Raw genomic sequence first — 15,897 nt, forward strand, 5'->3', positions numbered from 1 at the left:
ACAGAACACACACTGGTCAGCATCATGGTCCCAGCTTAAAACAAACCATCAGGGGCCCCGTCACTTCAATTCAGCTCTGAGATACAGGCGGACAGGCCTGTTTATAAACAGGCAAACACTGCCAGCTGGGAGAGTGTGCACTCATACTGTATACGCACAGATGCATGGGCGTGCAACTGCTCATGATTACTCTCTGGGCTCTGGACTGCAGCTGCAAACACACACACACACACACGCACACACACACACACACACACACACACACACACACTTCAGCTTCAGCTTTAACTTTAACCAAAAAGTATTATAATTTAGAAAATGTGACTTTATGTCAGGGTAAAAAAGACAGATATTACACTGATAAAACAAGCTGCTACAATTTAACCAATAAAAAGTTTGCAACATTTTATTTAGGAATATTTTATTCAATATTTGTAAAATGTACTTAGTTAAATCCTAACATCTTCCAAGCATAATTTAACTATGAAATAAATCTGTTTTATATTGACTTAAATATTAGACACAACAAGCAACAGTTGCATTTTGATTTATATTTTGTTAATAAAATGGAAGTATAAAGAATCTGGGCAACCAAGATGACAGCAGCGTGTGTTTAAAATTTCTCCTTCTGCCTAATTTATATTTAACAAACTCAGATCAATACCAACTACACCTGATAGCACACTTGAACAGATTAGTTTCAAGGATGCAGAGAATCCCCTTTATCCCACCACACAGTGGTGCTGGTGCAGCCCTTGGCAATCGCATGATGTCCAACAACCACTTTCACCAGTGCTTTATTGAGCTTAATCCCTCATGTTAAAAATAAAGAAATAGAAAAAGAATTTCTTTGTCACTGAGGCATAAAAGTAAAAAACAAAATGTCTTCATGACAGGTCTTAGCATTTTCTAAGTTGCCACAAAGCTTCTTGTCAATTTACACACACCATTTGTTGCCTTCAACACACATCGTCTAGCTGAAGTACACCAAGACAAATCCGATTAGTAAGACATCAGCCACTGAGAGTTTAATCACAAATGCTGACATCTGTAGCCGGAAGAGGTTTGCAAAGAGTCCGAGCACAATGCCTAGTGGTGGTTTTTATATAAGGCAATGTGACTGCCCACCCAGGGTACCATCTGTCAGGGGAGGCACAAGCACTCAAATAAAAAGTGAAACTGCCTGTTTGTTGTGCTTGACTTTACAATCGCTTATTTGCATGTTTCCTTGTTGTGGAGTAGGTTCCCCCTGTGCTGTGCTCAGTGTTAGGAGTATAAAAATTTATGGCCATGCCCTGCTGCTGAGTAATGCTGAAGGCATTTTATATAAGGTTGTTTAGGCTTCACTGGCACAACTGCTTGTGTACATATGATTTTTTGTTCAAAATATCAAATATTCAGTTTGATTGAACCAAAGAAGAGCATTTCCATAGCCTTTCTTGTATTCTGACCACCTTGGAAGGCTAAAAGATGCATTTTATAGGCTTGTCAAACCTGAGCTGAATTATTTTATATATTTTTTGTTGTATTAATATATGAAGTGGATGAAAAAGGGGCTGATCTGTTGTTTTTGCACAACATAATTTTTTGATGCTCATGTTATGCTGCCAATGTGTGTTGCTCTTCATAGTTCTCTTCTAGACTGAGATTAACATTTAAACATTTAAATTGTAATTGAACTCCTTCGGTTGGATTAGGTGTGAAGGAAATGTAGGTGTTAGTATAATCATTACTAACCTCTATTTTGCACAGTTTTGATGCTTTAAAATTCTTTATGATTGAATGGTTATGGTAAGCTATTGGGGTATCTGAGCCTAACGTGTTTCATTTAAGGCCACCCTCAAGGCTTTAATAATGAACAAATAATTTGCAAATTGTTATTAATTAGGTCTCCAATACAAATCAACAACATGTCGACAAGCCCAAAGGCGTAAATTGATGGTGGAGCCTAATTGCAGCTGGTCATCAAACTTCCGCATTAATGGAAACCTGAGGCTCTCACCAAATTGGATTTGAGTCCCTTGTTTCCGCCAAGAACCCGCGTTGTGCCTAATAAGAGGAAACATGTGTGCCAAATATCCCCGAATGGGACAAACTCAGATTTGCACTGGATTAGGAACCTAAAAACAACGAAAGGCAGTTTCCTGTTGTGTCACCACTCGCCTGCACAGCCGTCATCACGCTGCTGACATCCACTAATCCCATGAGGAAGATTTATGAGCTGACTGTTGAAGACAGAATGGAAAAGCAATTTCTGAAACATGTGGAAAGGGAATCTGTCTCCCTGCCTGGACACTTTACTTCAATAAGTAGCAGTAAATAAGGCCTGCAGCCAGGGCTGACCTAGGGTTATATGAGGCCTGAATTGAGGGCCCACTTTCAGCCAAGTCCACTATAACTACACAGACTTGGGAGAGTTAGGGAGGCAGGGGTGAAATTTAATGTTTGGTTCACAAGTCACAACAGGAAAAGAAGGCTGATAGTTGCTATCCACTTAAATAAATACGTTACCATTAAAATATGACTATGTTAACTTTTAAATTACGAAGATTAGGCCCATCATCTTTATTCTATGAACACATGAACTTACTGCATGTACATTGATAACCTTTTTGGAGATTAGTAAATATCAGATAATAGTTAGGAACCTATCCTGTGATGTATGAATGGGGAACAATCCCGTCACACCACTAGCATGGGACATTTTTCTTCATCAACCTAAATTCCAAGTTTCTCCATAGCAAAATACGTAAATTATTCTCCGGACATTTTTGTGGCTTTTGGTTAGTGAGCCGCCCATCTCAAGAATGTTAGTGGAGTGGCACCTACCTGGCTACCCCTTACAAAACTTTCTAGAGGCATCCCTGGGATAATCTTGGATTTTAAACTACTAGCTCTATCAAACAGCCTGCGACATGTTTTTCTCTTTTACATGATATTGTTCTTAAAAAAAAATAAAAAAAATTCATCAAAATCAGAATTTGCTGGATAGACCTCAACAGGAAACTGGTATCTACCCGAAAAACATCTCGACTTATGATGTGCAAAACTGGTGCATTTATAACGGTGTCCTGTGTACCTTCAGGGCCTCCTTCCTTCTGGCTCCAACAATTCTGACAATCCCCCATCCCAAAACTTTGTCCCCCTTGCCAGTGAGCTATATCACCCTTATCAAGAACCGTCTTTGGTCCTAGGCCAGCAGCGGGACATGAATAGTAGCAAAGTTCGCTAATACTTCAGGCTGGCTCTGCCAACAGCGTGCAAAGCCATCCAGCGATGGTGCGTATGTTTTTCCTGCTCACAGCTTTGATCACTCTGTGCGCTTCAGTCCCCCAACTTCGAAAGAACAAGGACAAGTTTGGGAAATAATAAAATCTGAGTCCCGACCGCGGATCCTAAAACAGGTTATGATGACAGAGAACATGTGATTCGGGTTGGTCATAGCTCTCCATTTCCCGGCTGCTGTCGGGAGATTTCCATCAGCAACCAAACCAAGCGTGCCGTAAACACAGCCCTCATTTGTTTTCTCCTCAGAGCAATTACAGCATGTGATTAAAACCATTTTAAACAAAGCATTCGCTCTTTTATTTGTGTAAAGCGGATCTATTTCATGTCGAGCAGTAATGTAATAATCCCGAGCTGTCATTATGGCCCAGATCTCCATCCGATCTCCGCGTTTATGAGAAGCAGACTGGCGCACACCCTCACCGGGCGCAACAACAGGAGGAGAGAGAAACGAAAAAAAAAAAAAAAAATCCCACCTACATAAAGGGCTTCAACGAAATCCTTCAAATTAATATGGGAAATGTTAAATTCAACACAAAAGCACCGAGTTTCACGGAGATATTCCCCCGTTCCAGATGTCCTGAATTTGCAGACTTAAATATTTGGGCTTTTGTTTCCCTTCCAGTACTCTTAAAACCCATTTTATTTAGGTATCGGCTGTCTAAATGTGAAAAAGCAAAATAAAACCCCGAGATTCACGACATTCCAGACTGAACTCCAGACCACCAAATCGTCTATTTTTGTGTGTAAATTGACAGATTTATTATGTAGGATGAGGAAGACTGGATGTTATTAAACAGCATAAATTTCTTTTTGAAAGTGTCATCATTTGACAGCGTGAAGATGCTTATGAACATCTCGATGACGCGTTTTACACAACATCTATTGATTTGAACTAAACTAAACTGAACGCATTTCTTTAATATGAAACTTAATCAGCTACAGCTGTTCTGAGTTATTAACAAAACGTATACTTTTGTTAAATAACTTAAATGTTAATAACCCATACTGTATGTCATAGAATGAACTAAAGAATAAATGAACACCTCAACTGATTGTAATGGCTTAGATATGTTATTAGACGGTTATCGCAGGGATCTCAGAACCATTAACCTACATCTGCAACCTATCATTTCAGAGCAGGAAAGTTACAGAATAAATGAAAATAGCAAAAGCCGTGTTGCTGTACAAAAATTGGGATAAACATGAAAAATTACAGGCATGTTTTCATACTTCTACAATTTTTCCAAATCCTGGAAACAAACTTATTTTAATTACCGAAAGAAAATTATTGGTAAACATAAATTACACCAAAAAAAAAAGGAAATAGTTATTATGGATTCAAGGGAAACAGTTTAACATCCCTGGCCTTAATTCACTAAGGAAAAAAAACTGTGATCATTCTGGCATGTTGATCCGAACCAGTATATTGTATCCTTGGCTGTTATCTTTAGTGTTGTTGTCCTCTTGGAAGGCGGATTTTTATCCCAGTCTCAAGCCACTTGCAGCCTCTAACTGGTTTTCTTGCCCTGTATTTAGCTCCATTCATCTTCCCATCTACTCCGACCAGCCTTCCTCTCTCTGCTGTTGTGGGTTGGGAAATAATTTGTTAACTCAACCCTGGTGTAAACATCTTCACAACTTTCTCCCTGACTTGTCTACTGTGTTCCATGGTCTTCATGATGCTGTTTGTTCACTCAGGTTCTCTAACAAACCTCTGACGCCTTCACATAAAGCTATAGATTACAAAAGGGTGGACCCTATTTACTAATTAGGTGTCTTCTTTTAGCACTTGGTTAAACTGGATTTTATTTAATGTTATCGGGTATTGTAAAAACAATAAGATTCATTCATCCTTTTGCCTCCACTTTGCAAATGGGTTCTGCAATTAAGTTGATTAATTAGTTGATTTTTCCCATTAATTCCCTATAAAATGCATGGAAATTTGTGTTTCTATGTAAAAAGAGGGGAAACAAATTGAAGGGTATAAGAATACTTTTACAATTATATGTGTTTGTGCATATGCCTGAAAATATTAGTAATGTATTTCATGCATGTCACTAGTTTTCCAAACCATGTTTTTCTGGTTTAGGATATAATTTGAAAATTAAAAAGATTTTTCCTACTCCTTTTTGAGCATATTATTATTATTGTAATTATATTTTGTGTTATGTGTTATTTAGTTTAATTTATCTGCAACATTTTAACATGTTTAAAATAAACCATCAACAACAATTTAACATATAGTCTTTTGTATGAGATCGAGTTGAGAGCATCGAGGGGCGGATGTTTATTGCAGCGCAGGTTCTGCGTCGGAATGCGCTGTGCGCTCTTCCCTCCCTCTCCGTGACGCACAAGGGGACCAGAGGATCAAGGCCTCTGTGAGGGAGAGAGGCAAAGAAAAAGAGGGAGACCGTGGAATAGACGAAGGAGGGGAGAGGGAAGTTTTGTAGCGAGGTGGAGAGGCGTGCCAACAATCAGCGATTTTGTACGAGAGCAGCTCGCGTCTCAGAGAACACATGGCGATGCATCGGATCCATTACGCAGCGTCAAAGAGCCGTTGCAAGAGAAAAAGGACTCCCTGAGGTGTCGCTGCTTGTTGGTGCTGTTTTTTGGTGCCCCATCGGGTGGGTCCTGTTCTAACGGAACTGGAAGAATAAAGTTCAGGCGGATATTCACGGCTTGTCTTGTCGCCGGGATGCAGGGCCTGAGCTCCCGAGCTCACGCGTTCTCCGTGGAGGCGTTGGTGGGGAAACCTTCCAAAAGGATGAAAGTATCCGAGAGGCAAGAGTCAAATTCAGCTGCAGACACGGGCGGCGGTGAGAACATCTTTAGCGGTGAGACGCAAGAATAAATCTGGTGATGCAGCAGGTTTTACGCACAGTTTGAAAACGAAAAAATATATATATATGATTTTGAAACGTTAAAATATTCAGAATGTGTGTAACTTTAAAACCCATACAGTATTAAAACTAAAAAAAAAAAAAAACATTTCCGAAGAAAAAGCAAATATAACAAACGTGTCATATTAACTGCAGCTTTAGTTCAGAATTTTTTCTTATAAAAGCATCTTGAAATGTCTTTATCAACCTATAGAAAGGTGAAATAACTTAACCAGATGTTTTTGTAGGCCTGTCCGAACACACAGCCAGCCAGATGACTGAAGCAGTGTCATCACCGTGGAGGCCAGGAGAGACCCCCGGTGACCCGCCGGGACATAGCGGTACAGAGGAGTCTGACCCGTGTGGCGAGAAGAGCGACTCCCGGCCAGACAGAGAGGTCCGAGCGGAGCTGCAGGGCTCCGAGCTGTGGAAGAGATTCCATGAGATCGGAACGGAGATGATCATTACTAAAGCTGGCAGGTATAATGAGGGGATCCACGCCGACCTGATGCGCATGTCGCCAGTGGCAAACCTTCACACGATATAGCGACTGCAGCCTGTTAAAACGTTAGTTGGGGAGACAACCGAAACTTTTTAATCTGATTGCTTCAGATCGCTCAGGTCAAAAATCGAAATGGCATAATTTAAAATTAACTATCCTATATTTATGACATTTCTGCGTTGTCGCTGTCAGTTGTGAATGAACGCTAAAGTGGTCATTATCAGCAGCACATATCGTTCTGATATTTACATGAACTGCTCTGCGGCTACAGGTGCGCATTTATCAGGCGTAAAAAGTCCTTTCAACGCGCTGCGGCCGTTTAGGAATGAGCAAAGAAATTGTTCGTTTTCCCAACAAATGAACGGCTTATCAGTTTACTTTAGGGAAACTGAAAGTTATTGCGCATCACAATCAATGAAGAAATTTCCCATTTTCTTTAATGTTTAGTGCTTTTTTGGGACAGAAAGAGAAGTGTTGAAAGTAGATAAATGTCTCAACTTTTGTGGCAGTAAATGATACCACAATGTAACGGTCCAAAGCGAGGCCTGTTTGAAATGAGGAAGGTTGTGATTAAACATACACACACACACACACACACACACACGTATATATATATATATATATGATGACATTATATTATGTGTGTCTTTTCGGATTTATTTTGAAAGAAAAAAAAACTAGGAGGTGACATCTTGAAATGGTTTTAAATTATATCTGAATTTGTTCCTTTACTTCTTGGGGAAACCTGCAATGTCTTAATGTATGTTCTTCAATAAATTCAGCACTGTATAATCAGTTGTATTATTTTATAATACGTTCAATAATACGTTGAATACATTTGATATTTGATTTGATACCATTGTTTTTGCGTCTCTCTTTAGAAGAATGTTTCCTTCTGTGCGCGTCAAGGTGCGCAATCTGGACCCCTGCCAGCAGTATTACGTGGCGATGGACGTCATGCCCGTGGACTCCAAACGCTACAGGTGTGTTATTTAATAGTTCCTACACAAAACAAAATGTAGAAATTTAACAAATGAATTTGGTATAAATTGTGCCTATATTTAATGTAAATCAATCAGTAGCAAAATTACAGCTTTAAAGCTAAAAGACAAAATAGAAAATTGGTAAATGTACTTAATATATATAGTTAATCCCAAACTATTTTAGCGATCATTTTATCCATACACATACTTTAAATTAAATAAATTAGGTATGAATCAAACTATTCTGTTTTAAATTGAGTTCAACGTTGGACACACCAGACAAAATGAAAATGCAAAAGATGTGACATACACAGTTGATAAACAACAGGATAAAAGGTGTGTATTTAACATATCTTAACACAAACAAAATCGTGAACAAACTACAAGTTTAGATAAATCAATACCAAATACACATTCACAGCTGCAATAATTAATGTACACAAACTGGTTTATTGGAAGCATGAAAAGGCAGCTTCACTGTTTTTTTCATGAAGTCAGACAAGGTTTGTCCTCCAAGACGAAAAGAAACAAAAAATAGCAAGAATTAGTTTGTAATTAAGGTATCAAAGAAAATAGTAATAAAACTGTAAATCTATTCTAACAAGGTGGCATTTAACCTTTTCCCTGCTGGACACCGCATACAATGAGCAGTTGACTGAACCAGTATGTTTAGTTAAATTTTCATTAAACTGTTTAAATAGGATTTGTTACTAGATAAGACATACTACACTAGATAATAATGTAGTTAATGCTGGTAGAATTTAACCATTAATAAACTTTACATTTACAGAGGAATGCACTGTAAAAACTGCCGGGCTATTTCTTCAAGCCAAGTTCTTGGTTTAGTTTTAACTAAACCTTGGGACAAAAAAAGCAAGCCAGTTTTTTGGGTTTGAAAAAGAAACTAGAAGAAAACTCATCATTCTTCAAAGACCTGCAGAGCAACCTGGTGTTAGCTATTTTCAGAATTCAATATAGACCAGCTATATTTGATACAGTCTTAGATGCTGAGTATTAATTTTGCTAAGGAAAGTCGGTTTTCATCAATAAAACTCCTATTAGACATTATGGGGTTGTCGCTTCCTTGTTAACAACTTTGGCCTTACCAGCAGCGCTGTTGCTAACAACTAAAGCTGGATAAAAAGTGAAATTGAATTCGAAATCTAACACAAAAACGTTCTCAACCACAAGTCTTATGAGAAACACTTTCACTATGCTTATATATTTATTCATAATAAAACCCACAGAAACATGTCAGCCTTAAAGTTTTGTGTTGGAAACATTAAAATTATAAATAAAATGGATGCCTGAGCCTAGAGAATAGAAGGCTTTAGGTAGGATTTGTTAGCTAAATAAAGTAGTTAATGTTAGAATTTAACCAATAATTAACATTACATTTAACAGAGAAGAATTTGAAACATTTAAATGATTGATATTTAATACCCTCCAAAATGTATTTTTACTGTGATAGTTTTTCTTTTTTCCCTTTACTTGTTAACTTTTACATCATTACCTTGTCCAGGTACGTGTACCACAGCTCACAGTGGATGGTGGCTGGAAACACGGACCACTCATGCATCTCTCCGCGCCTTTACGTGCACCCAGACTCGCCGTGCACGGGAGAGACGTGGATGCGACAGGTGATCAGCTTTGACCGTGTCAAGCTCACCAACAACGAGATGGACGATAAGGGACATGTAGGTATCTGTTTCCTCTTCTTCGTCTGTGTCTGGTCTCCAGATGGCGGTGAAAATCAGCCTTTAGGTGGGACTTTCTGGTTGAAACCTGCACTCATAAAACAAACTGTTTGAATTTAATCCATAAAACTAATGTAAGAATTTGCATCCGTTTTATTTGGGTAGATTTATGCCGACATTTCTAAGTAGCATTATGTCAGTTTTGCTGCTAAACAAAACATATATAAATCATTTAAATTCTGTCTCATTGGTTTCAATGTTCTTAATCAATTGAATTTGTTAAGTACTTATTTCCTCAACTAATATCTTTCATTAAAATTTAATTATCTCATAAATTAGTTTGTATAGTGTATGGTGGATTTATTTTGTAATGTAATGTTTTGATAACATGACATTGAGATAGAGCATGTCCTCATATTTGTAAGCTGTGCTGGACACCAGAGTCAGTTTTTAGCCACACTGACAGCTTCAGTTCTGCTTAAATACCCGGTCACGTTTTGAACCGTGTCTGCCTTGGTACTGAGTTAAAGAGAGAAAGGAAGTGGAAATCCTTCTGGACTCCCCAACTTTCATGTAGAAGCTGCACAGGTGTGTCCACGGAGGTGTTTGGAGGATTTGGACTTGATCCTGCTGTTTACAAAGAAGAATTTGTAATTCACTGTTTTTAAAAAGTAGAAGCTAAACTGTAAAACCACTCCAGAAGAAAATAAAAGGATGCTTTTTTCTCTCGCTTTTTTGGTTTACTAACATCTAGACCAGGGGTCTGCCACCTTTACCATCCAGCCATTTTCCCCCTTAGTCCAGCTAAATGAAACCATTTTAGAGCTGCTAATGGCCTTTTGAAAAAGGACACTTTTATATTTTTTCATAAATATCTACTGTAGTAAATTTGCTTTCATTTTTAAAGAACCTCCATTCTGTTTTGAGATTTAAAGAAAAAGGAAAAAAAAAAAAACTTTTGCCAAAAAGGATGGATACATTTTCTTATATGGGTTATTCAGTCAGTCAGTCATATTCTACCACTTATTCCATAGTGGGTCACGGGGAAGCTGGTGCCTATCTCCAGTTGTCTATGGGCGAGAGGCGGGGTACACCCTGGACAGTGGGTTATTCATATTTGTGGAAATTGATGTAAAAACAAACAAACAAAAATAAAACATATTTTTCTAAAACATATATTACAGGTACTTTTAGAGTCATTCTGTTGTGGAAATTCAATGCAAATATTACATGAAAAAACTGCTAACATCTGCATTTGTTATTAAATCTAGGTTTAAAAACAGTAGCTGGTTCTTTATCATTTTTAGCCAAACTTACTAAGACCCATAGGCAAGGTTCCAAAGAGCCACTCGTGGCTCCGGAGCCGCATGTTGCAGACCGCTGTTCTCGATGGCTCAACTCATTTTTGGATTACCTGTTTGTAATCTCTTAACAATGTTTTTGAATAGACATTAAATGGATGATGCCTCCTTCTATCTAAACTACTAAGTTGTGGTCTGAAAGTGAAAGGTGGTATGACGTCAACATAAAGACTCGTATTGATGTCTAAATGCGGTTAAAAAGTGGTTTGGGTGCTAAACAAGCCTTATTTTTTACGTCTATGTTTAGGCTAAATTCTGAAGAGACCTATAGGCTAAAAAAATCACATTTTCAACACATTGTGGGTTAAATAAAGAAACATTCTCACACAATGCTAAATTGCAATTACAATCCACTCTAGAGTTTCTTTTATTTTTGATCTATAATACTTTGTTGAATAACTCTGTATTTTACTAGATCACTTATATAATTTTTTATGTGTATGATTATCCACATATGTTCTTGAGTATATTATCATTATTGTTTGAAATATTCATTCTAACTGCTGCATAATAACAAAGCTTTCATATTGTTTTTTTAGCAATATAAAATTAAAGAAGAAAGCAGTTTTCTTTTAGTTAAATAGCACAAATATTAGCAATTGTTAAATTTATAATAATGCTTGATTTTAAATTGAATGCTCTGTCTTTTGCTAAAAATGTTTTTGTATCTTTCACTATTTTCAGATTTAGAATCAATTTGATTCTCCTGATAAATTTATAATAGCCAATGGCAACTCTGATTGCCTTTAAAGTTTTATCAATACCATGTTAGATTCACCTAATGACACTGAAAGCATCTTCATCCGTTGGTCTGCAGATCATTCTACAGTCGATGCATAAATACAAGCCCCGTGTGCACATCATCCGGCACGACCCTCGGATGGACCTGTCACAGATCCAGTCTTTGCCAGCCGAAGGGGTGCACACCTTCTCTTTCCCAGAGACGGAGTTCACCACAGTCACAGCCTACCAGAACCAACAGGTGACCCTTTACTGAATCTAACCTGCTTGGTCATACAGAGCAGCAAATACTTTGTGTTTTAATGACCATCAGCAGCTGCTTTAAACTATTTGTTCTAAACATAAGTAAGTGAGATTTAATGTCATTGTACTTTTAAAACAGGAGTATAAAAAAATCACTATAACAGAACATCATTAATTTACAGTTTCTGTGATGTTCTGGGGTTCGGAAAGTTTTAGACTCATTAATCAGAGCTTTGTGGTTTAATCCATATTGCTGGTGTTTGTACAGCTTTGACCTGTCATCACAAATTTAGTTGATCCTGATTTCTTTTTAAAAACTAAAATATAACAAGATGTAATAACATCATTAAGAGTACATTTGTTTCAAACCTGCCAGCTAAGAGTGGTCAATAACTGTTTATATTAGGATATGAGAAGTTGTCACCCTGTAAGAGAGAGCCATTGCTGTAAAAAAGGGTTTTACTCATTTAAAACAAAGACAAAATTGTTATGAAGTTAACATTTTCAAATGTTCTTTTGCATCTTCAATTACTGAATTGTACATCTAACCTAGATAACATAACTATTACAATTAAGCACCATGAGTATTCACTTGAGAAGGTAGATCATTGTAATGTTTTAAAATCCAGCATCATCTGTAACAGTCTGGAAGTTCAACAGGATAAAACTGAGCATCTATGCTGTAATAGCTTCAGCCTTCCTGTTTGCTGCTAAAGGGTATTCGCTCCTTGGCCATGTTTACGAGTGTTCCTTAAATGCACCAAAAAAATCATGAAGTACCCACCAACACTGCTAAAGTAGGAAATGGTCGAGGAGTGAAATGACCAGTGCCTCCCAATAGCTAGCCCTTTGTATTAGCAGCCTGAATGAACATCCACCATGCCTCTACAGAGTATAGAAAATACACTTTACTTTTAATTAGTTTTGTGCTTCCTTGTAAGCACAACATTTTTTAAAGTATTTTTCACTCAGTAACTACTTCCACACCGAAGATTGTTGTGATTCAAACAACCTGGTAGTCCTGACTAGTCGGAAAACCTCTGGATTTTAAAGATTCCAACCAGCAGGTCACAGGTCAGGGCTAGTCAGGTTGAAAGCGCTGCTTTCTTGGTGCATCACTAGAAATAAACAAAAAGCAGACCTTTAGATTTTGTTGTAAGCATGCAAGTTGATGTGATCCTTGTAGACATCACATATGAATGAACCTCCTCTTTGTAAGGCTGAAGAGCCGATGTGGTCTCAGTAAAACCATAAATCCAGTGCCGTTTTCATCTGTGAGGCCAGTTGCTTAGAGATGGTGTGTGTATTTCACACAGCATAGCTGACCCTGCTGCTCGCTGCCATTCTTCCAGTAACAGAGCTGCCTGTGAGGTTCCCAGCTCTTTTCATCAGGGATCATTTTACTATCAGGGAACATATTATTACAGAAACTCAGTAACAAGACATGACTGCTATGCTGCTGGGTCCAAAGCCCGTTAGATCAGGGCATAAAACTGTACAAACTGTTCTCTCAGGACCATGTTTGACAGAGCCAATAAAATACCAAAAGAGGAGAATTCTGCCACTCTTCCTTCCTGCATGAAGCTGAGCTCATTGTTAGCTTAACACATCATAAGCTGACTTTCTGACTCATGTGTGTTCCTTTCCATTGTGCAAGATCACCAAACTGAAGATCGACAGGAACCCGTTCGCCAAAGGCTTCAGAGATCCAGGACGGAACAGGTACGACACACCTTACAGAATGCAGAATATCATTGCTTTTATTCTGTAACTCAATAGGCACTAAATGAGCCAAGAGGGAATTTCATTCTGAATCACTGAAATGTGAAGCCATATAAAACCTTCAAATAAAGCTGACATGCAAAGTGCAGAATTTCACACCTTTAAGAATAAATAATTAAATTCCTACGATAGAATTTTTAATGTTTACACAGTAAATCAGGATGTGTGTCTGTGTAGGGGGGTTTTAGATGGCCTGCTGGAGTCATACCCCTGGAGAGGCCCTCTGAGCGTGGACTTTAAGCCTTTCTCCATACAGCTCCAAGGTACTAAAATGAAAATCTATTTAGTTTGTACGTCTAAGTTTTAAACTCTTTCTTTTGTAACAGTGTGATATAAATTTCTTACGTCTGTTGACAGGGAGCTCACTGTCGCAGAGTAGCGTTAAGAACTTTCTCCCTCTCTCGTCTTCTTCACCTCTTCCACCATTCTTGTGCCCGGACACTGGCCTCCACACTCTCACTCTGCCTCTTTTTGGGAAGACCTCTACCAACTCCCCCACCATTTCTCCGCTGCCCAGCCAAGTCTTCTCTTCCCTCTGTGCAGACGGACTGAGAAGTATCCCTTCCCTGCCTCCACTAGCAGACCTGCCGCTTCTCTCTGCGCTGCAGGGGAAGAAACCCCTTAACTGCAGGGATCCATGTCCGCACAGGTCCACCGGGAGCTCTCCATGCCTTATCCCCCTCCACACCCCCTTGTGCCCCACAGGATCATCTCCCCTGCCTCATCTCTCTGACACTGCAGCCCCCTACTGTCTTTACAGCTACAGCTTTCCCCTGAGCCCCCAACTCACAGCTATTTCTCGACACACCAAACTGAATGAAGACACCACAGACTGCCTGCTGTGGCACCCTCCGTGGCAGCAGACCTCCAACCACTGCCACTGACAGATGGACTGGACTTTAAGACACCTACCCAAAAAGGGGAATAAGCCAAAGCTTAGCACAGCTAAACAACAGAACATAAAGAGGTACTTTTCTACTTCAAGCAAAACTGAAAAAAGTGATGTTGGAGAGGGCATTTGTATTTAAGAAACTGTTTAAAATGATGTGTTGGAAGTTCAAGCACAAAATCTGATCCTTAAGCTGGTTTATCCTGAGCCAAAACAACCACACTTCAAATAAATGTACACACCTTTCTGTTCAGGATTGTCTTTTTTCTTTACTGCTAATCCTTCTGTAAGATTGCAGTGCTATAAGCTAATTCTTCACATAATGTTACTAAAGAGCATCAACAGAAGAACCTGAAGTACGTCAAATAATTACTGAGAAACATGGCAATTACTGTTACAGTTGCTGTTAAAGGATCTATGGTAAAGTGCCCATTAAAGTATCTTTTGTACTATGATCAAAAAAGTTCAAAATGTTTTTTTAATATTCATGCATGCATCAGACACAGAGATGTAGATACATACATATAAACCGTTTTCCAGTTCCTATGACAAATTACTCTGCAATCATCAACTGGAATTTACTGACAGTGAACAAAAGTGTGTTTTGTGTTTATTCTGAGGATTCAGTGTCAGGCGCAGCCACCCCTGTCCAATAGTATGAGCTCATCAAGTCTCTCTGTGTTTTTGGGTTAGAAAGAACAGCTGCCAGACTTCAGGCAGCCAGCTTCCATTTCTGCACCGTACAACCAACAATATGACTAATCAGAGACTCATGAAGGTGAAATGATTGTTCTTTATTGGACCCAGATGTAGCAAAAAAAAGATCTTTGCTCACTGACACAGTCCAAAGAATCATTGTTATAAAGGTATGGACCTTTTTTTATGGCTTTTTCGGCTAAGTAAATTCATGACCATCAGAAACAGGCCTTTATAAGATTGTGTTCCCTTGTCTGTACCAAACACACCCGTTTAGCCGCTGACGTGATAATTCCTCCCTTCAGCTCGACTCCAGGCCCAGTACCCAACTATCCCTCCCTTCTTCTGGTGGTTTAGGCAAAGCGAGGGGATGGTGGGGGGAAATTGACTATTTCCCGACAAACTGTCATAACCAAACAGCAATTTACTTGTCATAGCCGAATGTGTCGACGAACTAACGTGGGCTGGAAGGGGAAAATAGCAGGAAGGAGTCAATTGAGGAACTCAGGCAGGGGGTTGCCCCCCGTTTTCAGCAAGCCGTCAGGTGCAGCATTATCAGACAGCTTGCCCTTTGTCCGCAGGCAGACACAATCACTCCAGGTTATGTGATACTGTCTGTTATTTCCATGTTTGACCTACCTAGGACAATCATTTTAAACTCCCAACTAATTCCTGATCTTTCAGTTAAACGAATTGCTTTCATGCGAACAGAGCTGAACTCTGCACCTGTTTCCACCCAGCCTGGTAAAGCTGACACACAAACTTGTTAAAAACAAAAAAGATCCAAGCACCTGCAGAGAAGGATCTTTGTTTAAACTGCAATGAATTATGGAAGA

At 38.8% G+C, this 15,897-nt stretch overlaps 1 protein-coding gene and 1 long non-coding RNA gene across 2 annotated transcripts in view; one reads left to right on the forward strand and one right to left on the reverse strand.

Annotated features, from left to right (window-relative positions):
• LOC124860511 overlaps window positions 1-15,897 on the reverse strand; it is an 89,180-nt gene that overhangs the window by 20,212 nt on the left and 53,071 nt on the right. The window lies entirely within an intron of this gene.
• On the forward strand, window positions 5,706-14,819 carry tbx22 (T-box transcription factor 22). Its single transcript, XM_047353878.1, has 8 exons — window positions 5,706-6,122; window positions 6,416-6,647; window positions 7,551-7,652; window positions 9,175-9,349; window positions 11,528-11,692; window positions 13,352-13,416; window positions 13,654-13,739; window positions 13,834-14,819. Exons 1-8 carry the CDS (start codon window positions 5,984-5,986, stop codon window positions 14,358-14,360), a joined length of 1,491 nt encoding a protein of 496 aa, XP_047209834.1. The 5' UTR covers window positions 5,706-5,983; the 3' UTR covers window positions 14,361-14,819.

Source organism: Girardinichthys multiradiatus, chromosome 23, assembly GCF_021462225.1.
Source record: "Girardinichthys multiradiatus isolate DD_20200921_A chromosome 23, DD_fGirMul_XY1, whole genome shotgun sequence".
NCBI classification, from domain to species: domain Eukaryota; kingdom Metazoa; phylum Chordata; class Actinopteri; order Cyprinodontiformes; family Goodeidae; genus Girardinichthys; species Girardinichthys multiradiatus.